Below are 26,339 nucleotides of genomic sequence, written 5' to 3' on the forward strand. Positions count from 1 at the left end.
TCGCCAGGTGCCACCACTTAAGAGCCATGACAAGCAACTGGGATTCTCAGGGACTCAGAAGCCTCACTTTTGAAATGGAAATAATAATTACAACAGCCATGAGGTGACATTGTAAAAGTAAAGGGACATTCCTTATGAAGTATTGCAAACAGTGCCTGGCATGTGAGTACTCTGGAAACCTAAGCTGTGGATATGATCAGGTACTTTTTCCATGGCTAGGATCATGGGAACCCCTTCCAGGCCATGGTGAATGCTAGTAGCCACCTGGATGCTGTGCATACCAACAGCCTTTGTCATCCACACTCCAGCTTCAAGGTCAAGCCACCATTCTACACCTGAGGGTCCTGCTCAGTCCTTGGACTGCTGGGATTCCTGCACGAGTTTTCTTTCTCTGAGTGAGCCTTTTTGCTTTATGTGGTTTGGAGCATCACACTCAGGCCTCCTGCATGCTAGGAATGCCTTCTAGCACCGAGTCATATCCTAGGTAGCTTGAAACAATTACTTTTTTAAAAAATTAAAACAAAATTGATTTTTTAAAAAAGATTTACTTATTTATTGTGTATACATCGTCCCTCATGCATGTATCCCTGCAGGCCACAAGAGGGCACCGGGGCTCATGACAGATGGTTGTGAGCCACCATGTGAGTGCTGGGAACTGAACGTAGGAGTAGGACCGCTGTTAGAGCAGTGTCCCTAACCACTCAGCCATCTCTCCAGCACCCAAAATTGATTTTTGACGGCAGTATTTATCACCAAGAAGCAAAGGCCAAGATTAGGCAGAGTTGTCTGTGTGATTATTTCCAGGACCACCGGGATGGTGGCTGAGCTAGTGAACCAGAGAGCAAAAACATAGAAAAAGAAAGAGAGACAAACCACCAGTAGGACAACTACAGGAGCCAAAGCTCAGCTGGTCATTTAGGATGGAAAAAGAACCCTGCGAGACTTGCTACTGTTCTGTGACTCTGCAGAGGCAGGAAAGGCATCGGTCGCACACAAAACCAACTGTTTGCTGAAGATGCCAAACACTGGAGACACACAGATACCAGAGGCAGATAAACCTTAAGTGTTTTGTTTTTCAAAACAGCCTGGGGCACATAGCTTGTCCAGGTATCACCTGTTTAACAGCCAACCAAAGAAGCAGACACTACTCTCCTGAATCTGGTTACAGACAATCCCTCTCCCCCCAACAGACTTTGGGATTGTAAAAGAATATACTTGTTCTCAAAAAAAATTGACTTAGATTTACAGATATTGGGGGGAAAGTATGCTCGACAAAGGAGACCACCAAGGACACAAAAGAGTGTGTGTCCCCAGTAAAAGTGTTGATTTTGTCTTACTGGGGTAATACAAACATGCTAACGTAGGAATTTTTTTTCTTAAATATGTATTTGTGTGTGAGTGTGTGTTCATGCTCTTGTGAGCTATGATACTGATTGCAACCTTAGGTGTTGGTCACCCTCTTTGAGACAAGGCCACTTATCATTTGCCACTGAACATGCCAGAATAGCGCAAACTCACAGGGATTCTTGTCTGTCTGCCTCCCTGGTCACAGGCAGGCACTACCAAGTCCAGCTTCCCATGCATTGGGGGGATCTGAACTCAGGTCTTCAGGCCTGTGTAACAAGTATTTTACCCACTAAGCCACTGCCCCATCCCCAAGTTCTTAATTAATGTATAAAATGTGCTGACCCACCTACTAAGAAGCTGAACTTCTTCAAAGGTAAAGAAACAACATCTATATGTTTATGTATTATGCCCACATTATTTGTATGCATGGTGGGTCCTCTGTGCTTTCCCATGGACCATACCCACAATCTTATCCTTCCAAACATGCATTAAGAGGTTAAAGCAGGAAGACAGTACTTCAAGTTTACCCTAGGCTACCTAGCAAGTTTAAGGCTAGCCTGGAATACACGAGACCCTCTCTCAACAAAACATTTTCTTTTTCTTTTTAAAACTTTTTATATGCTTTGGTGTTTGACCTGCACGCCTGTGTGATGGAGTTGGATACACTGGAACTTGAGTTACAGACAGTTGTGAGCTGCCATGTGAGTGCTGAGAATTGAACCTGAGTCCTTTGGAAGAGAAGCCAATGCTCTTAACCATTGAGCCACCTCTCCAGCCCCCAAAACATATTTTCTAATGAAAGAAAGGAAGTCCAAGAAGGTTGTGAATGGTATTATTTGAAAGAGTGTGTACTGTTTGAAAGTACCCATAAGGAACTGAGAGTCTGAGAAGTCATCTGCAGGTCATTGTCACATCTACTGCAAGGGTCTCTATGATACACTTTGAATACTAACATTTCTTAAAAGCATAAAACTCTTGAGCTATTTCTTGCCTTTATGGGAAAAAGGGGGGTTGCCTATAAATCACAAAGAAATGGCATTTACAAGTATGCGTTCGTTGGCTTCACTCTTAGAGGCAGAAGGGTGAGGGTGGCACTAAGAGATGGGGATAGAAATCCTAGATCCCTGGAAGGAAAGTGTGCAGGCCTAGGAAAGGAACTAGAAGATACTAGCCCTGGAAAACCTGAGACTGCAACCAATGAGTATGTGATGAAGCTCAGTATCACTGTTCAAAAACACAACACTGCCAAGGGCCCTGCTGCTCAGCTATGACCCTGGCACTCGGCAGGTGGAGGCAGGAGAATCTGGAATTCATGGTTCACCTAGGCTACACAGTCAGGTCCAAGGCTAGCCTCAACTATGTGGGCTGTGTCTGAGTGAGAGAGAGAGAGAGAGAGAGAGAGAGAGAGAGAGAGAGAGAGAGAGAGAGAGAATTTGTAAGTATCCTCTGTTGGCTATAACCCTTCAGTCACTTGAGTAAAAGGGTTTTTTTGGGGGGTTATTGTTGTTTTCCTATATTCAGGGGTGCAGAAGGCTATAGGCACTTTGAGGATTCACAGTAGCATGGCCTGCATATCCATTACCAAAAACTTGCATGTCATAAATTGGGTTTATACTTGTTTTTTTCTGTACACAGGAGCTGGTCTAGAACTTGCTATGTAGCCATAGTGGCTCTGAACTCCTGACCCTACCCCCTCTAGCTCCAGAGTGATGGGCTCACAGCCATTTCCTCAGAGGTTCACGCCTGTCACGCAAGCACTCTGTCAACTGACTGTCATCCCTAGCCACGAACCCGTTTCTCACTTAGTGTAAAGTAGCCTAGCAGATCAATCAGATCAAGCCATGAGTGTTGTGGTCCTCAGAAATTAAGTGACTCCATCAAAGTCACACAATTTGAGCCACAGACCTAGAAGTAAACCCGAGTCCCCAGCTCAGTATAATACACTTTTCCTTAAACTAAAGTGCCTCTTCCAGGCGGCAGTGAGGGCCATATCATCTTTTACAGTGGGAACATCGTTTATATGTGATCATCAGAAATTCTGCGTATGTGGCACAGATTAACACAGCTGTCAGAGGAAGACACTGACTGACCGGGGAATTTGCAGTGGGAAACCTGGAGAGGAGGCAAGGAGAAAAATGAGCCAAGAGACTAGTACAGAAGAACTTCTCCGAGACCACACAGGCTGTGGTGTCCTTGTGTGTGACACCACAGTGCGCAAGGCATGAAGTCCTCAGAAGGGTTGAATGAGGGAAGCAGAAAATAGGGGAGCCAGAGCTCTGCCGAAAGTGGGGTCCCATCTCTGCAGGTGCACAAGCTGTTTCTTCCTTAATCACCTGCAGAAGGGCAAGGTGCCTGGGACTTGTGTAGAACCACAAAGATGCCAGAGTGGAGTTTCCACAAGCCATCTTTAAGAAAAGTGGGGGGGGGCACTTCCTCTCCCCATTGGAAAAAAAAAATCAATTCTTGCTAATGAATAGTCAATATCCCTATGTCTGCAAGCATTCTTTGCTTTGACTTATTTCACCACCCCTCTTCTCTTTTTCCTTTTTAGCTTTCACGTCACCTCTGTGGCCATCTCATCCCGCTAAGCCATCTTCACTATCAAGTTCAGGGTCAGCAGTGACAGTTGAAGTGGATAGTAGGGCAAGGGCATTTGCAACATATGCTGTAAGGTGGAGACAGAGAAGGTAGCATCCACTGACGGTCTTCCTTCGAGTAGACATTCCTTGTGTGTCGTTCCCCCCCCCCCCCGTGTGTGTGTGTGTGTGTGTGTGTGTGTGTGTGTGTGTGTACACAAGTGCATGTGTGCATGCTGTAGGAAGCTGTCTGCCTTATTTATTGAGACAGGATTTCTCATTGGCCTGGAATTTGAGGGTGAGGCTGGCTGGTGCCAGGGACATACCTTTCTCTTTCGCTCAAATGCTGGGATTACAAGTGTGTCGTCCCATCATGTCTATCATGACTGGCTTTTTTTAAAAAATCTAGGTTCTAGGACTTGAACTCAAGTCTTCATCTCCCTAGCTCACTGTCTTCAATTTCTATCCAGGACATAATGATGTACACCTTGCCTCTCCTAGTAAGAAAAGTAGCATCTCTCCAAAGGCACTGGGGGCAACTGGGCACCCAGACCTTGCTTACCATAGGGGATGCCAGGACCAAGCCTACACAATAGAATCACCTTTGATACTGTCAGGTCTACCCACAACTCTGCAGCTGTTACATTTTTGTTTGTTATTGTTGTTTTGCTTTGTTTTTGTTTTCAAACAGGATTTCTCTGTGTAGCCCTGGCTGTCCTGGAACCCACTATATAGACCAGGTTGGCCTCAAACTCACAGAGATCCACCTGCCTTTGCCTACTGAGTGCTGAGATTAAAGGTGTGTGCCACCACCACCCAGCCCTGCTCTACAGTTTCTGATTGCCCTGGTACCAAAAAGCATGCCTCAGAAGTATGGAGCTTAAGAATGGCAAAGAAGGGACTGGAAAGAGGGCTCTGTGATTAAGAGGACTTGTTGCTCTTGCAGAGGACTCAGTTCGATTCCCAGCACCCACATGGTGGTTCACAGCCATCTAAAACTCAAGTCCAGAGGGATCTGATGCCATCTTCTGACTTCCAAGGGTACCAAGCATGCACATGGTGCAGACATACATGCCAGCAAAACATCCATACATAAGATAAAATGAATAAACAAACAAAAAACAGAAAGGAATGTCAGAGAAAGGGAGAGACACTTCCTTACCTGGTTCCCCTGTAAGAATTCAGCTAAGCAAGAGAGAGGTGTGGGAGGCGAGTATGAAGAGAGACCTTATGAATGCAGTGACACCGTACTCCACAGTCACACAAACCCGGTCCCTCAAAAGACAAAGGAGGCAAGAATGTGATGTACAGGTAACGGTGGCTCTTCCAGATGCACAGACAAGAGGGAGAAAAACAGCTCTTATAACTTGGTTGGCATCAACTGAAAACTCTGGAGTTTGGGAGGTTATTAAAAAAAGGTTAAATAGGAGAGCAGATAATGATATACCAGGGGACCCGCGTCAGGGTTGTTTGAACAATAAACGGAAGCAATTGCTATTGAGAGCTGGTGACCACTTTAAAGGGTATTGGAAGAAAGCACAGTCTGCGAGAAAACCCTCCTTAGGGCCCTGGGAAGGCAGCTGGAGCCTTCCAGGGCTGTACTCACTACCCGGAAACAGACTCTGCTCTCACATCCAAGATGACTATGTATGCACACGTCCAGCATATGTCCCTGAGTTGCTCTTAGTATGCATTTAGTTTTATAAGTATGTGGCTTTATAGATGTAAGTGCACATCTCCCCCCACCCCCACTGTCTTTCATTGTAAATTTTGGAGATCTGAGGTCTGTGTCTTTATCTTGGTAAATTTATTCAGACTGAAGCTGCTCAATAGTTGCTTACCATTGGATCGTGAGCTCAGTTCAAAGTGTAAGTACTGACTGCCAAAAATACATTGTCTGGTCAGGCATGACCACTTACACCTATAATTCAACACTCAGGAGGCTGGGACAGGGAGGATCTGGAATTGGAGGCCAGTCTGAGCTACAGAAAGTTTTGAGAACTCTGTCTCAAAAATAATAAAATTTGTACAACTTGAAAATTAGTAAGATAAACTTTTCCCAGCCCTAAAATTCACTTTCTTATCAAAGGAACTTGGGAACTTGTGCTGTCAATCACAGGATAATGAACATGGACCACTAAACTATCACTCTGGCTTAATGTCCCTGGTACTTTAGGATGATAGTTAACATAGTATATAATTACACAGTCCCTAGAAGATTCTTACAATTGAATCACAGGGCATTTTGTGACTGTTTAGGACAACAATTAGAGGACCACAAAGTGAATGGGATTGTGATGCTCGCCAACTACAACGCAAAGAAGCACCCCTCAAATTCAATTAGAAGAGTCCTTTAGGTATTACATAATTATAATACAAATTTCATTAAGACACAAGGGGTTTTTTTCCTACATATAATTGAACTGTCCACAGAACCACCAAAGATTATATTTCTTAATAGTTTATAAAAACAACACAGTTAGATTTCCTGATTGGAATCTCTTCCGCCCAAACTAGAACAGCTAAGCCATAGGCAGAGTATGCAGTCCCAGTGTTGTCTGGCCACTTGCTTATTTGGTCACTTGGAAAGTGAGCAGGGTCTTGCTATATTTGTCCCACAAATGTGCTGCATAGCTAGAATATCTAGCATTCTGAAAATATAAAATGACCATAAGGATATTTACAAACTTATGGGTGGGCAAGATGGTGGTGAAGTGCATTTGCTACTGAGCCTGACAACATGAGTTTGGTTCCCAAATACACATGGTGGATGCAAAGAACCAACTCCTGAAAGTTGTCCTCTGACCTCTATATGCACTCTGTGGCATGTACACACACACACACACACACACACACACACACACACACACACACACAAAGATATTAGAAATTCCAAGGAAACCAGGGCAGTTCATCTACAGAAAATGTTACCTCTTATAAGTGCCCAGAGTCCTTGTAGTTTATTCCCTTCCTTCCCTCTTGTTCCCTACCTTTCTCCATCTGCCCCTTCTGGCTGTCTTATTTATCCCCGCTCATCTTTCCTGACATTTTTGTACCTCTCCCTCTAGAAGTCATGAGAGTTGCAGTAGAACCAGGAGGGCAAAGGTACAGAAAGTAAAACATCATGTAGCTTGTTCGCCTAACTCAGGAGAGCCAAGGGAAGGGACTTACATGGATGTACCACCAAGGAGAGGCTCACATACAAGTTGCTGGTACAAACCAATTAGCAAGTCAACAGAACACAGAATACCAGCCTTGCCTCCTGACATTCTGAATCACATCCTGGGTGAGGTACAACCGTTCTTGAACCCTGACTTAACACAGCAAGCACAAACCCACATACAGCACGTTTGCAAGCACACCAGTTCTCTGAACTTAAAAACAACTTTTTTCAATGCCAATAATCAAAAGCAAAAAGGATGAGGGAGAGAAAAAAATAGCACTTCCCCTAGCACAGCCCAGTATGTAAATAAAAATCTCTGATTAGTCATTAGGCTATCACATATACATATATATGTATATACATATATATGTATGTATAATTAAGAAACAGCAGCACTGGCCTTGTAATGACATTTCTTCATGAGAAAAAAGAAATCCATTTAACCCAACGTCATAACCCAATCAACTTTCATAAGTGTTTGACACCAAATGGTTTCACAGGAGCTAGGCTTAGTGGGCAAAACCCTTACTACAAAGTATGATGACCTGAGTTCAAATCCCAGTGCCCACATAAATGCCCAGTGGATGTAACAGCCTACTTGTAATCCTAGCACTCTGGGGATGGAGACAGGTATTCCCCAAAAGTAGCTAATTGGCTAGACTGTTGTATCAGCGATCCTGCCTCAAGATATAAAATAAAAAGGAAGAGGAAGACACCCACCTCCCACCTCTGGTCTTCACATGCACACATGTACACACACACACACACACACAAGACAAAGGTCCCATGGAGACCAAGAATGTGGTGGCATTTGGTGCTCCTCAATTAAAGTGTAAGTGGCATCCATTTCCTCCCTTCAATTCCTGGAATAAAAATATTCTCTCTCACGGAGCACAATAGCATGGGCTACACAGCCTCTCCTCATGGAGTGTGAGCCTCGCTGGGTCTCGCCTTCTGCTGTGTTTGAAAAAACCTCTCCCAGGACCATGTGTCCTTTTGGCGACCATTTCCATACTCTGAGGACAAAGAAAAGGAGCCAGAATGGGTGGTCCTAACGGAGAGAGATTGAAGCCATCCAGGACTCAGGATGACGGGGAAACTCTGGCCTCATGAAGAAGCCGACAGGGTGGCAGAGGAGACCTCTCCGGAAGAGAGTGGAGTTAATTAGCCTTTTTATGCGCACACACACATGCTGGCTTCACACATTCAAAAAATAGACCCAGGCTAAGCATAGGGCCTGTTTTAGCCCGCTGTGTAAAAACTAGATAGATGGGACTCACTTTCTTTTTTAGTAGCAGGAGCCCTGCCTCTAGCATCCTTACCAGTCTTATTAGCTAGCAGAGCCCTGGGAATGAAGAGGCAATGTGAAAAGGGCTCTGAAAAATGTTAAAAACACAAACCACTTTCACTTTCTCCAGCAGTACTGAATATCCAGGAAACCATAAGTTTATTAATTAATCACATGCCTGTAAAAAAAAAAAATGTCCTTTGTAATGTAGCCACTGAACTACTGTGCAAAAAGGTCCCAGTGTCTGTCTACCTGTAGAACAAATGGTTTGACGAGTGACTAAAGTCAGGAACAATGAATGATCACCAAACAGGAGTTCCTGGGCCTGGCCTGAGCCAGCTATAGTACAGCAAGGTTGGCCCAGGGCCAAGAGCACGCCTGCCAGGGAGACAGGAAGTCACTGAGAACTACCACAGACCCACAGCTGAGAGAGTTCCCCAAACAAAAGCCAGCCACTGATTTCCACAACTGGCCTGCCATGACACCATATGGTCAGCAATATTGCCTTGCCACAACACAGAGGCCTGTCTTCAGGGTCCTGTGTGATGCACAGCTGTGACCTGGTGGCTGACTTATCACGAGTTTCACTATTTTACGGCTTGGCTTGGAATTCACTTCAGTGTAACCCAGCTTAGTGCACAGGGAGGGAAATGGTATCTCCCACCCCTCCTGACTCGGCCCTAATGAATCGCCTTTCTCATGTCAGAGAGTAAGGAGCACCAAAGCACTTCACGTTTATTCATGGGGCACGAGGAAGGCCAGTGGAGGCGGCTTTCTGTCTGGACGGAAACAAAAACTGGACATTTCAAGTCTCTCACTCTGGTCCCTTTTGACACTGGATTTAATTTACAGGGGATCCGAACCTTTTGGCACTTCCCTTTCTTCTCTGGAGTACCCACTTCAAAGACTTCTCTCGTCACCACGTGTGACTGTGTGGCTATGTAGCTACTGACACAGCCAGATACCAATTCCTCGTGAAATTTGTGGGAAGAGCCCCTCTTCTCTGCCTCCCGAGCAATAAGGCATGCTCTCCCAGGAAATTCTAGCTGAATCCCCTCCATGTCTTCACCCTGTGTCACGATGAACCCCACTGTGGAAAAGGGCTTGATGTGGCTCATCAAGAAGGAACCAGAGAAAAACTAGAGACAGTGGAATTCCAAACCTATTTACTTTATGCCTCCCTCCCTCCATCTCTCCCTTCCCCACCCCTGACTTTTTGTTTCATGTGCTTTGTCTGAATGTATGTATATGCATGAAGTGCATTCCGTGTCCACAGATGCCAGAAGACAGCATCAGATTCAGTAGACTTGGAGTTATAGACAATTATGAGCTGCCATGTGGGTGCTGGAATTCCAACCAGGGTCCTCTGGAAGAGCAGCCAGTGCTCTTAACCTTTCAGCCATCTCTCCAGGCCCCTCATTTGTTGCTGTCTTGGATACAGGGTAGCATATATCCCAGGATGGACAGGAACCCAGCAAATAGCCGATGATAAACCAGAATTTCTGTTTTCCCTGCCTCTTCCCCCCAAGTGCCAATGATAGGCATACTGACCATGCCACTATGACCAGTTTTATGTAGTGCCCAGGATCAAACCGGAGCTCCCTGCATGTTAAGCAGGCACTCTGCCAACTGAGCTATAAGCCCAGACCCTGAGCTCTTATTTGCTTCCAAATTTGTTTTTTTAAATCCAGGAATTAGAAAATTAAGTAGACAATAGTAGGGTAAGCCACCCCATCCTGAATCTCTTTTATAGAGGTTAAGACTAAAGAAGCCCCACATTGGGAGGGACAGGAGGAAGTCAAATGAACACTCAGTGAATCATATTCTTGAAGGTCACTTCCTCAACTATCTGAGCTGCCAAAGTGAAAGGAAAACTGTTCTTTAAAGTCAGGTGGCTGTAAAATAATTTCCTCCAAAACAATGTATAATTAGGGGAAGTCAAAGGGCACAGTGCACAGCCTCGGGATTTTAACCCCAACAGGTGCATTGCTATTTCTTCCTCCTGTACCAAGTGCCTTGAATTCTTCCACTGAAAAGTCCCATTTTGAAAATTAAAAGGGTGATATTGTTAAACTATGAAAAACAGCTGACTTGACAAAGCAAATCACGGACATTATCGATTGCATCGTTTTTTATCACCTGTGCTGTCCATCAGGTTGTGACTCTTTGGCAAGGGAGAATCTCTTATGTGGTTCGTTCTCCCCAAGCATAGTAACTGAATCCTCCTTGTAGGCAATCCTCTAGCTGTTTCTTCTCACACTCTCATTCCTGTAAGTCTGTCAGAGGTAATTATCTCTCTCCTCAAATTTATTGCTCTTCAGTGTATCATAAACACATAGATTACACAAAGTTGATGAAAACAAGTGAAGTGTGCATTGCACTGTGGAGGAGAAGACAGTCATAAATAATTACCCCAAGTATGCACTATCTCTGCTAATAGAGTAAGGAAAATGACTTGAGAATTAGACGTGAATACCACAGGCAGCCAATCCCCTTTCCTCATCCTTATATGGCGGTTACCACACCCAAGAGCCAATTCCAGAAGGTCCCGAAGGCAAGGAGGCAAGGAAACTTCTCCAACCTATAATCCTTGACACTCCAGAGGACAGATAAATGTGCAGCCCGCCAAAGCAGTTAACAAACAGCCTGAGTCCCAGAGAAGGGACCAAAGGCAGGATTCTGAAAAGCACACACTACCATTAAGCTATTGTTACATATCCTGGAATGTTCCAATTCCTATCTAAGCCACAAATTTAAAAGTTACAACACCCCCCCCCCACTAACAATCCCCATCAGTCCTTTAAATCTAAGAATGGGATCAAACTCTGAAGAGCAACACACCTCTTGGGTGCCAGATACAACTGCTGCCTAGACCTGTTTTGTAACCACCAAAAATCCTCTTTCCATCAACTTCACTGTGGACTACAGACATATTCCATTCTGATAAATCCACCAAGAAATATTTAAGTAATTTTATTTGTTTGTTTATTTATTATTTGTTTGTTTGTTTGTTTCCCCAAGATAGGGTTTCTTTGTGTAACTTTGGAGCCTATCCTGGAACTCTTTCTGTAGCCTAAGCAGGCCTCAAACTCACAGAGATCCACCTGCCTCTGCCTCCCAAATGCTGGGATTAAACGTGTGTGCCACCACCACCTGGCCCAAAACAATTATTTTTGCATGTGAAAATATTTCTGCTAATTTGCTGTCATGACCAACAGCTTTCTCAAATATTCCTTCAGCAAGTTCTGAGGAGGCAGCACGAAGTCCAAATGTCAAGTAATTTGCTCCAGGCCTCATTAAGGAAGAGGAACGCTGTTTTTAAAAATTCAATAGCAGCTGCAAACCATTGAGAAATTCCTAGCGAAACTACAAAACACATTTTCAGCCATTTAGCCATAACAACTTCTAAACTGAGAAAGTTGCCTCTTGTGTAAAAACAGCTGTTTACCCAATATCCAGGAATCTGAGGGGTTGAGTGTTGGGGGATAAAGGGCTACTGCTAGATGTGACTGAGACAGAAAAGATCTGCATACATCAAGCTGAGGTGAGGAAATACCTGAGCTGATTGAAGAAAAACAGCACCTGGGGGACTGAGCCAAGGTCTCCACTCTCAGGGCCCCAGGCAGAGGACAGCCGGGAGCATAGCACAGAAGGGAAAAGGGGTACATCCTTGTGGGCAGCCGCCCATGCCCTGCTACTTACACCTTCTGAAACCTACACTCAAGAATAAACAACCCAAGTTACTTTACCTCGTTTATTTCAGTCAGCATCCCTAAAGCCGGCTATACGTTAAATGGACATAAATCAGATATATCTGGGTGGAAGTTAACATTAATCCCCACTTGGTCCTACTGAACTGTCTACTAGCCTTGAACCTCAAACAGTCTTCTTTTAAAATATTAACAAATTAAAAATTTCTGAAGCACCTGCTTTTTCTATGTTGTAGTTTTTTCGATAATTCTATAACATGATCATTTTTTTTACAGCTGGACTCTTTAGGATGAAAATGTTTTCAAGGGGATTAGAAGTTAGATGTTTCTACAACGAAGGAGTACTCTCAACTGCCTATGAAAAATGGGTTTTATAATAATCAGACAGCTATGAAATAATTAGTATTAAAAACAGGGGTCACCACGTACTTTGCTACAACCCAATGCAAGACATCCATGTACCTTGGATGCAGTGAAAGTCATCCCTAAGGGAGGGAAAAACACTCCAAGGCAAGAAAGATGCCCACCCAGAAACGCCAAAAGCAAATGGGAGAAAAGACACTGGACCTGGGGAGCAAGTAGTTAAAAAGGTAGTTAGGAAAGAGGGGGGGGGGTTGGAACAGCTGCTGTCCAGTGGCCACTCCAAGACTCTTTGTTTATGACGTTGGATGTGCAAGGTTCACGGTGAGGGGGGCACTTTCTCATTCTGTGTACACAGCAGCTCTCGCCATTAAGCTACTGAAACGGAAGGAATAGAGCTATTGTGAGAGGAAAGCTTTTCCCTGAGTGTGTAATGAATGTAGGGCTGCATTAGCTAGCCAGGCACTTCTGTGGGGCTAAAACGTGGCTAAATGGACTTGGGGAGCTAGCTTAGCTGGTACCGTGTGAGTAGTCTTGCAAACACTGAGACATGAGTTTGATCTCCATGAACCCCCATTAAATCAATAAATAAAAAGCCACCACAGGATGGTGGGCTTGTAATTCTAGTGTTAGGTGGATTCCTGAGGTGCGATGACCTGCCAGCCTAGACTACTTCGGGTGGGAGGGAGTACCAGGCTAGTAAGACAATTTGTCGCCAAGACCAAACAACAAAAAGTAGACTGCACCCAAGGAATGGCACTCCAGATTGTCTTCAGGCCTCGACACACATGTGCATGCACATACCCAGGCACACATAAGCCTGCACACACAGAAGCAGCAGTTATAAACACAGAAGTTATAAACTGGACTGTAGTGCTTAGTTCGCTGGAATTACTTAAAAGAGAAGCATAAAAAATAGGTCCCTAGGTGTGATTTCTCTGGTCACATCTCTGCCACCCACACCACGTTCAGGTTCTAGGTCCTACTGTCACCATGACAAAGATAAAGCAAATGGGTAGTAAAGCAGACAAAAGAGAGAGACACACACAAGGTCAGAGGTACATGAGGCCAGGAGACCTCAGGAGCGGGAGCCCAGCAAGGCCACGTACCTCAAGTCTGGCTCCTGTTCAAACTGATCTGCCTCCCTACAAGCAAAGCCAGACAGACAAGGCCTTCCCCTGGGGAGAACATAACTCTGTAGAAAATGGGGCTGCTCAGATAAGCTTGCCAAGAGAGACTCCTCCAGCCCAGTGAAGACACAAAAGCACAGAAGCAAAGAACATTTCAGCCACGGTGAAAACACAGCCTAATTACTTCACGTTAGAAGGCTGCTCAGCAAAGGCAAATCCAAGAAGCCACTATTATGGAGGGGTCATGTCAGAGCATAATAGGGAAGTGCTGGGACTTCGGTCTAAGCGAATGCAGTGGAAGGACTATGGAGGCAGGTCTATTCTCCAGCATCTTCCAGAGCTGGCTGGTCAACACACTGTCATTACCACATTACACAGATGACTAGATTAGTCAGGGCAATTTAAACCATAGGAAGTGGCATCTCACAGAACTAAGATTTCAACCCCTTGAATGCACACCCACAGACACCCAGGTACTACAGGGCCAACTCAACACTGCCCACACCACACAAACACACACACACACACACACACACCACCACCACCACCACCACCACCACCACCACCACCACCACCACACAACTGGACCTGAGAAGCACAATACTAACAAATGCAAAGAAGGCCATCAACCGAGCCAAAGCCTCCACTCTAGGACATCATTCCTGTAAGACACAACCTTTGAAGCTCACTAATATCCTAAAAAGGGTGGGGCACAGCAGCAGAGCACTTAACTCCCCTGCAGAAGGCCCTGGGTCCAACCCCCCAAGACAGCAAGAAATAAAACTGCAAGAGCTGGGAGCACAGAACCACACTATAGGTTAATTTATTTTTATGTTCATTGGTGTTTTGCCTGCATGTGTGTCTGTGTGAGGGTGTTGGATCCCCTGGAACTGGAGTTAAACAGTTGTGAGCTACCATATGGGTGTTAGGAATTGAACCCAGGTCCTCTGGAAGAACAGCTAGTGCTCCAAACCACTGACCTATCTCTCCAGCCCCAATATATATTCTTATTTATAGTTCAATTTACTTATTTTGTTAGAGGCAGTCAATTCTCCTCTTCCACCACATGGGTCCTAGTGATCAAATTCAAGAACTCGCGTTTGGCAACAAGTGCTTGAACATACTGAGTGACCTCACCACCCCTAAAAACTGCATTTAACTATCAAAACCCGAGGAGGGGACATGAGATCTTGACTCAAAAAACAAGCAAGCTAACAAAATCAGAGAAACCAATCACAGCATTCCATACTATAGAACATTCATAGTCATCAAAAAGAAAGAGTTGAAGCTCTAGGAGTACCACATGGCTATAGATGGAATTCAGTTGGTAGAGTGCTTGCCTTGAATGTAGGAAACCCCAAGTTCAATTCCCAGCACTGTTTCAACCAGATGTGTGGCATACCTGTGCCCATAATCCCAGAAATTTGGAGGTGGAGCCAGGAGGATACAAAGTTCAAGTTCATCCTAGACTGTTTCTTGTGGGTTTGTTGTTGTTTTGTTGTTTAATTAGATTTATTTAGTGTGTGTGCATGCCTATGTTCATGATGCATGTAGAGGTCAGAGAACAACTTGTTCTCTGTCCTTTATCTTGTGGGTCTCAGGGATTGAACTCAAGTCACCAGGCTTGGCAGCAAGCACTTTTACCCACTGAGCCATCTTGTTTATACATGGAAAATTGCATAGTACCTATCTACTTAAATGGGGGGAAAGTTTACTTTATGTTAAAATGCAATATGATTCCAATCATGTAGAAAATCTGATAGATAGTTACATTCAACTTGTGATAGGAAGACAACAACTGTTGATAGGAAGACAAGACAAATCTACAAAGTCATGGAGACTGAAGTTTGGTGAATGTCACTGAGGGAAGGGACATCAGGCCGTTCTTACTGTTTGCCTTCCTTTATGAATTTATCTAAGCAGCACTCTGAGCTCCTCCTATCACACACAGGTCCTTTCAGAATCACAAGGACATAAAAATGAGTAAGAAGGCAGACTCCCTGCCCTGGCCCTTCTCCCATGTTCCAGCTGACACTGAAACTGAAACACTGGAATACTGCCACTCACCAAGGCAGCCCATCCCATCTCGGAACACCTTTCATTTTCATAAAACCGGTTTTTAAAATATATATTATGCCAAAACCTGGCTTCTAATAACTGCCAAGCACTGGTCCTAAATTTACCCCCTGAGGTCTAAAAGGGTACCTCTAACTCTTTCTTTGCATGCCCCAAAAAATAACTGTTTGGAAAAATGTGAACTATAGCAGGGTGTGGCAGCACAGTCCTATAATCTCACACTTTGGAGGTGGAATTCAGAAACTTCTTCAGGTACATAGTGCATTTAAGGCCAGCAAAAGCTATTGGACTTTGCCTCAAAAGAAGGAGGGAGGGAGAGAGAAAGCTTTGTGACAGAAATCAATTTTTGAAGATACAAAGTATTTATCATCCTTGGGGTTTTCCTAAATGTTACTTTATTGCTCCCAGGTATACGACCTTACCTAGCAGAACCACAAACAGGACTTCTAAGGCGCTTGAAACATGCAACTACGTCCTGCTGTCCTCCAGTAAGTATCCCTTCACCATGGAGTTTCCAGTGGCTGCAAGAGTGTCCAACACAAAGCAGTGGTTCACCTCCAACTCATTTGTGCAGACTTCAGGCTAGGCAAAGCCTCATGGTGTTCTATTCTCAGGGTGCACTTGGGCAGGAGGTAACAGAGAGAAACCATGTCCATCATGAAAACACAGCTAAGGGGACTTTTGTCCTAAGGATGCATTTGATCCTAACCATCGTGCCATGAGAGGTGAGAAAGACAACTCACTGCTTTTGAGACAGGCAAGGAGACAGCATCAACCATCCAGAAGCAAAAAACCACAAAATCCCCAGGGATCTGGACAGCGCTGAAACCCCAAGCATCACCCTACATTCCAACTCATCAAGCCACCACTTCTCTCACTCTTAACAACTGAAGTGTTAAGAGAGAAACTGTGAGTGAAACTGAAGGGTGTACATCCATCTCCATCCCCTCTCCTGTCTGCCTCATCCCCTCTCCTGCCTGTTTCCAGGGAACCCAAGCCCTTTCCTTCCCTCCCCAAGCCCAGCACTACTGGCACACTGGATCAGGTGAATTCTTAATTGTGATCATGTATTAACGTGTGTTTCTACTGCTATGATAAATACCATGACCAAAAGCAGCTTGGGGAAGGAAGGGTTATTACAGCTTACAAGTTCTAGGCTATCATGGAGACGGGGTGGAGGGGTGGGAGGGTGGGGGGGGGAGCCAGGGCAGGAACTGAAGCAGAGGCCATGGAAGAACACTGCTTACTGACTTGCTTGCTCCCTCTGGCTTGCTCAGCCTGCTTTTTATTACAGCCTAGGCCCAACTGCCCAGGGATGACACTGCCCACAAAAGGTTGGGCCCTTCCATATTAACTATCAATCTTCAAGCAAGACAATGGCCCACAAGGCTTGCCTACAGGCCATTTGATGGAAGCCTTTTCTTGGTTGTAGTTCCTCTCCCCAGAGAAACCTGGTGTGTGTCAAATTAAAAAACAAAACAAAAGAAAAAAAAAAAAAAAAAAAACCCAACTAACCACCATAGTGTTCTTTGCAGGATACTGTCAGAATGCCTGGTTTCTACCACAGAGACAATCTTAGCACCCCTAAATTATAACAATCAAAAATGTCAGGTGTGGATGAGGATAAGCTATTTAAAGCATACTTTACCTAGTAACTCCAACTATCCACACCACAATGTTGCTAAATACAAATGATCAAGACCTCACATTTCTCCTCCATCTATACTTCCATGTTTATTGTCCCCTGCTACTGGAATTTGCTCAGCCCTTCTGCGTAGCTGACCTCCCTCCACCAGTTTATAGTGCTAACTGGGTACCATCCCCTTCAGATTCATTCAATCTCTAGGTTACTAGTTCCGGCATTTGTCAATCAAAGGTAGAGAACTAACTGAGCCCTGTGAGGATAACAGGAATAGTCTTTGTCTTTCAGAGCTGCCATCATCCATCCTAGGCACAGGTATGAAGGCCCAGGCTGAGGCTAGCTACACAAGTGCAGTTATAGCACTTCACTCCATTCCTTTGATGGGAAAGAAGTGTCAGGAGGTGTATGGGAAGGAGCAAATGTCACTTATCCTAATCCCTTCTTCCCAGGCAGAAGTTAGGGCTGACACAGCTGAAGACTGAAAGGTTCACATTCAAGCAACATTTCACAGCCAGATGCTAACCACCTGGACAGGCGTTTACAGGGTTAGAGAGGAGAGCCTGGAAGTTGTTAGTGTAAAATTAAATATTTCATTAAGTGTTCTCTAGTTGTTAAGGAAATGCTGAAGGGGATGAAGGTCAGTTATTAGTATTTTAAGAGATTCCATTTCAACATAAGGTCCCTCCCAGCCAATGGGAAGTCTGATAGAATTAAAAGGCGGTGCCTAAATGATCCTAAAGGAATCACTTTCCTTAAGTCTGAGGAAGTACTGCAAGACTTCTGTGGTTTTTATTAAGTTCCCCAAGAACAAGATGCCAGCCTTTAAAACCATCAAACAAAAAGCCATATCAGTTGTTTCCTTTTCTTTTCCTTGTGTGCATGTGGCCCTAGGGGCACTAAACACAGTTTCTTTCTCAAATAGAGAAAGGGACTCAAGAACCTCTCTAGCATTTGTCAGACAGAACAGCCAAATAGCCTTCAAAAATAAAAATAAAATGTGTCTTTCTTCATTGCCTCTGATAAACAGAACCCTGTAATTTCTAAGTATTTATTAAACAGTAAGCTTTCAACTACATTTTGTAATTTATCCACTCTTTTTTATTTTTTCTTTAAACTTTCTTAGATTTAAATAAAAACAAATTAATTGAAGAAGAATTAATCACTTCTTGGCAATAGCCAATTACCCAAGCTGTATTCCCATCTCACAAACCTGAATAATGAACTTTGGATGTGTCTGTTTGAGGGACATGAAGCTTCCTAAATGAAAACTTAATTTGGAGAGACTTAAAACTTCACCAGTACCAGGTGTGGTGGGACACACCTTTAATCCTTTGGGAGGCAGAGGCTTGCAGATCTGAGTCCAAGGCCAGCCTGGTTTACAATGGGAGTTCAGGGACAGTCAGGGCTACGTAGAGAAACCCTGCCTCAGAAAAGAAAAAGCAGTAACAACAATGGAAAAACTTACTAGCAATCATCTGTAAATCACCCCCGACTTCAAATACCAATGTCAAATGAGAGTAAAGCATATCATTTTTCTTACATACAGTGAACATACAGCCTGAAGCTGCTAAGTGGCTGACACAGAAGACTACATCGATTTAATAACAATCTGTTAAACCCTCGAAATAAGCTACAATAACAATGAAAACCTATGAAGAATATACATTGTCATGCAAATTAAAATAAACAATTTGACTTTTTGTAAAATACCACATAGACTGTGTACCAGTGATAGGAAATAAATAAGTTTAAAATTCAGTTTATGCCATTTTATTTGTGCTAAGGGAGAGTAAACACTATAAATTCAAATCCACACTAATCCAAAATGATGTCTTATCCAATTGTCTCATTAGTTGTGACGGTCAGAAGCACCTGAGTTCATTTTTCCTCTGCTTGTTGATTCCTCCATGTTCGTGATAAAAGTGCTAAAGAGCAAGAGAAAGAGAAGGCCAATGCAGCAGGGCAGAGAAGGGAAGGAAAGCAGGTAGCCACAGGTTCCAAACCCTCAACTCTGCTCTTCAACAACAGAGTAAACATGGACAGATGTTTGAGACTTCAGGCAGATACTGTGGGAACCCAGAGAGAGGTTTGCAATCTGTTTTTCTATTAGAGTTGGGTGTCTGGTTGACTCTACACTTCTCTATGGTGGGTATCATTAAAAAGGCAGGGTTTGGCTATCATCAACTCTAGGAAAGAATACAGCAAAAGAACTATTGGAAAACAAACAGAATATTCATCACCCACAGAAACTCCTCAAAGTGGACACATCCAAAAATTACTGTGACACGTAAAATTGTTCATTATACTAGATTCTGGGGAACGGAGGTACAAGGGCACAAGGGAATGCTAGCTCACAGCATTCTTAACTAAATGAAAAGCCCCCTGGGAAAGCTAGCAGAAAACTGTGAGTAACTGACAAAAGTTACTCAGTGTAAGGAAACCTGACACCCCCTCCCCATCCTCATCATTCCTACCGAAACTGAAACAGTGGCCAGAAAATGTTCATTTCTCTCATATTAATGAGGCGAAAAATCCGAAAAACATCTAGTTTATTCTTATGATTCTAAAAAGAGTGGATGGGTATTGTCAAGAATGGTACTTGAGACTCAGTTTTACCTGGGAAAGGACTCTGCCTGAATTTCATTTTGCAGATTATGGCTAATGGTTTAACTAACCAGACTTCTACTTTGCTGGCTGACTGCTGACCACTCTATACAAAATAAAATGTGCCATGACCGAAGAATAAAACAGGATTATATGTATTGCAGCTTGAAAGCAATGCTTCTTGAGATCTAAAGCAGAGAGCGCCATATTGCTAAGCAGAGAGAATAAAGGCTCACAGTGTTCTCACAAACTTAAGATGCTGGGTCAGGTGATGGGTGGGTTTAGGCAACCATCCTCTCACCCATGACAGCAGCTGATAGGAAAGCCAAAAAGTTACCACAGAAATGAAGTAAATTGTAAAAGGCAAACAGGATTCATTGAGGAGAAAGTTCAGTAGTAAGCTAGCATGTTGGCATTTCCTGGGTCTATTCCAAGGATGGATGGGAACATTTTTGGATGGGGTACAGCTATATCCAGTACTCAGTGATTAATATATATATATTATCAAATGAATTTTATGTGGCAAACTCCTCAGGACATGGGTCACACTGGTTTGTGCACTCTGCAAACTGTCAATAAATTTTTAGGACGGTGACAGGAAAGGGCCTTCAACAGCATAGGTCTCCAGGGTGAATAAGACTACAAGCATTTTGAGATTGTCAAAATGGCATTGATGTGCTTGCTGATGTCTCTAAATGATGACACCTTGGTTGAGTCAATCAATCTTTGGGCTTGAAAATCAAAATGATCTTAACACCGGACCCAGATCCCATTCCAAGTGCTGTATATGAACATATGTTGCTACCAGAAAAAGATCTTTGGAAAAGACAACATTGGAAAATATTGAGATTCTCAAATTCATGAAATCAATAGTTCTCACCAAGGAACCCAGAGTCTTTGCTGGGGGAGCCCTGTAAAAATAAAATGGGGGTGGCTGATGTCTGGATAGAGGTTATCTATGTCAAGAAAGGACCTGTCACTTGAAGTAGTGCATGTTCAAATCTAGGTGTACTGCCTGCTTTATGCACCAGGCCACAGAGAACTCCACACAGTCTAAAACAGTCTAGAACCAGGGAAGATTACTACTCTCCTCCTCTGGTTACCTTTGGCTTGCTAGTTTGTGTGTCTATCTTTCATGCCTATGCTTGTAAATGTGTAAGACAGGAAAACAAATCAAAAGCAGCAAAACCCTCATTAGATTGTCCTCTTAACCCAAGCCAGGCAGAAAGAATCAATCGATATTTAGTACTTTGGACATATTGGTCCTAAGAAGGTAAACAATAACAATAAAACAAAAAAGAATCCTATTCGCTTTTATTTTTATCGTCACTGTTGTTTGGCTGTGGTTCATCACCATTTTTCTTTAGGGCTTTCCAAATAGTGAGTCCAATTCGAGAACTAAATGTAATTGCTCTGTGCCTCACTGGAGTACCACTATAATCCAGCAGTCAATTCAAGAAAACGAAGAGGAACATTTTCTTGGTAACCCATCTTGAAGATTTTTTTATCTCATAGATAGGCTAAGCTTAAAGTATTCTTCCATCTTAGAAGTGGATGTGAATTCTGAAACTAATCATTTTACAGGAAAATGCAACCTGTAAAGGATGGTTGTGATGTTAATTTTTCTCTATGCACAGAGAATCTACACGCAAGTCTTTGCTTAGGAGTAAAGCAGTTTATTTTCATTTCACTCACCACACGTACTTCATACTGGCATCCTTAAGATGATTATGATTTGCAAGAAGCTAGAATATACTGTTTTGCACATGGCTTTGATATTTCTATAAGGCAATAAGCTAAATTATTGAAAACTGATAGAAAAATTTGATTTCCAGGCAATCGTTTTTTCAAGTCTATTTGTTGCTAACTTACTAAAGTAGGATTCGTTGCGAAATTTATAGCTGCTGTCTTCATCTATTCAAATAAGCTTTATATTTTCAATTTGAACTTAAACCCTAGCAGGGGCAAGCTGCCTTCTAGGCTTCTACCAGAGGGTGTCTTAGCACAGAGGTGCCCCCACCCTTGTCCTCTTTCACCACCATCAAAAGATAGTGAAGGTGGGGAGGACACAGACCAGAAACAAACTTTCTGGTCCTTTACTCTCGCCTCCGCACCAGGTCTCTTTAAAAAAAAAAAAAAGGAAGGAAGGAAGGAAGGAAAGAAAGGAAGGAAGAAAGAAAGAAAGAAAGCTTTTGTTCCACAGTCTTACAGAACTCCCGTCCATACCCAAAGGTCGTAAGCTGTGTCACAAGATGGGAATTTTGGAACCTCACGCAAAAAGTCCGTAGCGATGCAATTAGGGAGCAGAAGGTGTGCAAACACTAAAGGGGATGGGGATGGCCAAGGATATAATCCTCGATGCCTGGTTTATTCTACTCCAGCCTCGGGTTCGCTAAGTCAATCTCCCACGACTGAGGACAAGAGCAGGGAGGGGGCTGGGGAACTGCTATGAACACCAGGGCCACCTGAGTCTACAACTACAGCGAAGAAGCTCGTCCGGTACAACCGGGAAAAAAAAAAAAAAAAAAAACAGTGTGTCCGTGGTTTGAAGCTTCCTGTTTGTAAGCGAGAAGCTCCCTGGAAGACTCAGGACTCGGGTTCTTCCTCCCACCGCGCTGGTGGCCAGAGGCGGAGGAGGGGGCAGGGCCGGAGGCGCTGGGCGGTCCCCGGGGCTGCGCAGGGCCGCCAGGCGGACAAAGCGCCTCCCGTTCCCTCCCCCCACGGCCGTGTTCCAAAAGGGCTGGGAGGGAGGGCGGAGGGGGGAGATGGAGAGGGAGAGGAGGATAGAAGGAGGGCGCTGCAGGCGGGACTGGGCTGGAGCGCGCAGAAGAGGGAGGGCAGGGAGGAGGGGCCAAGGAGAGCAGGGAGGAGGGAAGGATTCTTGAAGCCCAAGATAAACAAATTGTTCCTCTTCACGTGCGGGGTGGGGGGTGGGAGAGCACTAGCTCCGATGTCTCCCCTCCCCCACGCCGGCTCTTTGTCACCGCCCGCCCGCCCAAGCGCCCGGCGACACTGGCACCACCCCTGGCGCTCCGAGATCCGGAACGTGCGCGAAGCACTGAGGGCACACGGAGTGGGCGTCCCGCGCCTGGCTCCCGGCTTCATGCAGCCGATGGAGGCGCGGTGGGGAGCGAGGGCGCGCTCTTAGGAGATGGCCATTACCGGGCCCCCGAACCCGGAGACACAGTGGGGGGAGGGAGTGCAAACACCTTCCCTTAGCTTCCTGCCTCCCCCTCTTCCTCTCCCAAGGAGGAAAGCGAGAGAATCTCGGAGTGGAGATAAGAGAAAGGATTCCACCCTCCCGGTTAGGGGTGGGATCGGCCCCTTCCTCCCCCTAGCACTTAAGCCATTGGCTGCGCATCCTCCCGCGAACCCACCCACCCGGCCATTTAAGCCTTTCTCCGGCTTGCTCCCCTCCACTCCTCCGGGCTCATTACCCGGTGTCGGAAAGTTGGCGGAGAACGGGGTGGGGGCAAGTTGAGGAAGAGGATGGGGAACAATTCCAAGCCTTGCGGCAGTGGCAGAGTCAGGGCGCAGATCTAGCTTCCTCGCTCCCGCCCAGCCACGTCCTTCTCGACCCCTCGCGGCTGCCCCACCTGCCCTGCCTCAGCCGCAGGTCTCCAGCGGCGAGCGCAGCGCTCGCGCGGCCGGCATCCGCGCGCCTCCCCACGAGCACGCGCGCGCAGCCACCCTCGCTCTCATCTCTCCCACTTCAAAGTTCATTCACAAAACTCTCAGACTTTCCCAAGCCCAAAGGAGAGGAAGCCAGGGACTCTTCCTTTGCCTCCTAAGGGTTAAGGGCCTGGTGCCCACTCAGAATGTGAGACAGCATCAATTTCTCCCTGCAGCCGGCGGATGTGATCAGAGGGGTGGGCAAAAGGGGACCGATCTGGGGAGGCGCGGTGGCACGGCGAGAGGTTAAGGCGGGGCGCGGAGATGAGCAGCGTGGTTTCTACTCCCCGGTTCACTCTCATTTGGATTGGTTTCTAAGACAAGGAGGGGGAAACTTTTCCTGCACCTCACTCCAACGCTCCTGAAGCTCCCTCCTCCCCTTGCAGTCGTGACTGGCTTCTCTCATCCCCTCCTCCCCAAACCTGACAACCCTGACAGATTAACAGGTAGCGGCGTCAACGACAGCGTTTACCCTGAGAAAAAGTTGACGTTAACCCTTCGGCTCCATCCCACCTCACTCACCCCCGGTGCAAATCAGACCCTCACAACCCCACGCTAGAAACTCCACGCCCCCGACCCCAACGCGCGCCCTCACCATGATCAGCGTGTGGTTCCTCTGCTCCGCCGAGGCAGCCTCCGCATCTTGCTGGGCTTTGCTCGGGTGCTGTTGCTTGCCGGTGCCGGCGCCCGATTTCTTGGCCCTCTGCTCCAGGGTCCGCTGGTAGAGGCTCACGGTGTCCCGGCGCTCCAGCTCCAGCTGCTCCACCTGAGCCTGCTGATACCTGTTCTCGCAGTTGACGTGGTGCCGCCGGCAGCCCTCGATACGCTGCCGGAGCCGCTCGACCACCGTGCTGTGCTTGGGGACGGCCACCGAGCCGCCGCCGGGGCCCCCGGAGCCGCCGCAGCCGCCGGCAGCGGGGTGACTGCCACTCGGAGCAGCCGGAGTGCTATTGGGAGTATTCACGCCGATCCCGGCCCCGCCGAGGTTGCTGCTCAGGCTGCTGTTGATGCAGATACTACTACCATTCGCGGCAGCAGCGGGGGCTGCGAAATCCCCCATCCTGCTCCCGGGGCACACTATTTTGGAAGAACTTTTTTTTTTTTTTAAATCCACCCCCCTATCAGCCTCCTCCTTGGGTCCAAGGATTAAAATAGTTTAAGTGGAACGCGGGGGAGACGCAAGCACATGGATGAAAACAGCGATCCCCACGGGGCGAAAAAAAGGGGGGGGAGAGATTTTGGGGAGGTTTTTGTTGTTGTTTCCTTTTAAAAAAACTGAGGAAAGAGGGGGTGTTATCGGAATACCATCAGACACCTATCAACAAATAGAATCCCAACAAACTGAGCAGGCAGCAGATCGGCTTGCAACTCAAGGGGAGATCCGCTCCTCTCGCCTGCCTCCTTTTAATAATCCATTATTTTCTAATAAATTCCAGGAGGTTTCCGGTGGTTGGCAAGCATTTTCTCCCTACGTACCGAAAAACACACCCCATGTACACACACAAGCGTGTGCCTCCAGTGCGGACACGCGCGACACACACTCACTCCACGCCGCATCGGAAAACGGCGAGCTTGCTTATTGCATTTTCCTTCCACAAAAAAGTTTTGGTGTTTATGCCGCCCCGTGTTCTCAAAGAACTTTGGCTGCTCAGTTGCATTTCACAGGAGCCTAGACATCGAGTCCTCGGGCTGGGGCAAGTAAACACATGGACAGTCCGAGGCGACTGCAAAAGTAGATCGCTGAAGTCCTTTGCGAAACGCCGCGCGGAGAGCAGCCCCTAACGCTCGGCCAGGCTGCCGCTGCCGCCGCCGCCTCCGCCACCATCACAATGATCAACTGCTCGCCGCCGCCGCCTCCTCCTCCTCCTCGCGCTCCTCCACCTCCTCCTCCTCCTCCATGCCAGCGGAGTGATATCAGGACGCGCGAGCTCAGTAAACACGGCAGCGGCGGCGGCTGGAGGCCGTGAGACGAGCCCGGGGACCCGGCGCAAAACCCGGCCCGGACTCTCCCCGGGCGGGAGCGGGCGCGGCGCGCACCTACCCTGCTCCCGCCTCCCTTGCCACTCCCCCCACCACGCACACCCGCCGCCCTCCCCGTCCCCAGCCCAGCTGCTCCCCGGGCTAGAAAGCACGACCTGCCAGGAGGAGGGAAAGCAAAGATTGGGGGGGGGGGAATCTCAGGAGTGGATCACCTTTTGACCCGCCCGCGCGCGCACACGCGCGTGTGTGAGTGTGTGTGTTCATGCGCGTGCGCGCGCGTGAGTAAGAGAAGCGCGCGTATGTGTTGTGCACGCGCGAGTGCGCGGGGACGCGCCAGGCTGGCTGCGTTTCCTCCTGCCCAGCGAGGTATCCAGCGAACCCAAGTTGTTGTTATACATTTATGCATTATATTGCAGAACTGTGCATGACCAGGCAGAAACATTGCAGCTTTCCGGCAGCTGTCATTCCCACCCATGTGGAACGAAAAAGGCAAATGAGTGACTTGTTTTTAAAACCCAGGGAGTAAGTAAGTCCTTGCTAGTGGTGAGGAACTCTTGTTCAAACTCTGGAACCTTCTTAACCCAAATACTTAAATTTTTTTTTTCTTACTACGTTTATTTATTTAATGGGTAGGGGCTGGCGAGTAGTGCCTCAGCGCTCGTAGAAATCAGATGACAACTCGTGGAAGCTTTTTCTTTCTTTCAAAGTGGGTGGATACCAGGGTTTGAACTAAGGTTGTCAACCTCCTGAGCAGTCACCTTCACCTTACTGGAAATCTCATCAGTCCCAAA

At 46.1% G+C, this 26,339-nt stretch overlaps 1 protein-coding gene across 1 annotated transcript in view; it reads right to left on the minus strand.

The window, feature by feature from the left end:
- Window positions 1-25,604, minus strand: part of Maml3 (mastermind like transcriptional coactivator 3) — a 417,172-nt gene extending 391,568 nt beyond the window's left edge. Inside the window, exon 1 of the mRNA XM_051176916.1 lies at window positions 24,164-25,604. Coding sequence (XP_051032873.1) covers window positions 24,164-24,628 — 465 coding nt within the window. The 5' untranslated portion in view covers window positions 24,629-25,604. The remainder of the gene's footprint in view (window positions 1-24,163) is intronic.
- Window positions 25,605-26,339: the final 735 nt, after the last annotated feature.

The sequence above is a fragment of the Phodopus roborovskii genome, unplaced genomic scaffold, assembly GCF_943737965.1.
Source record: "Phodopus roborovskii unplaced genomic scaffold, PHOROB, whole genome shotgun sequence".
Lineage (NCBI taxonomy): Eukaryota > Metazoa > Chordata > Mammalia > Rodentia > Cricetidae > Phodopus > Phodopus roborovskii.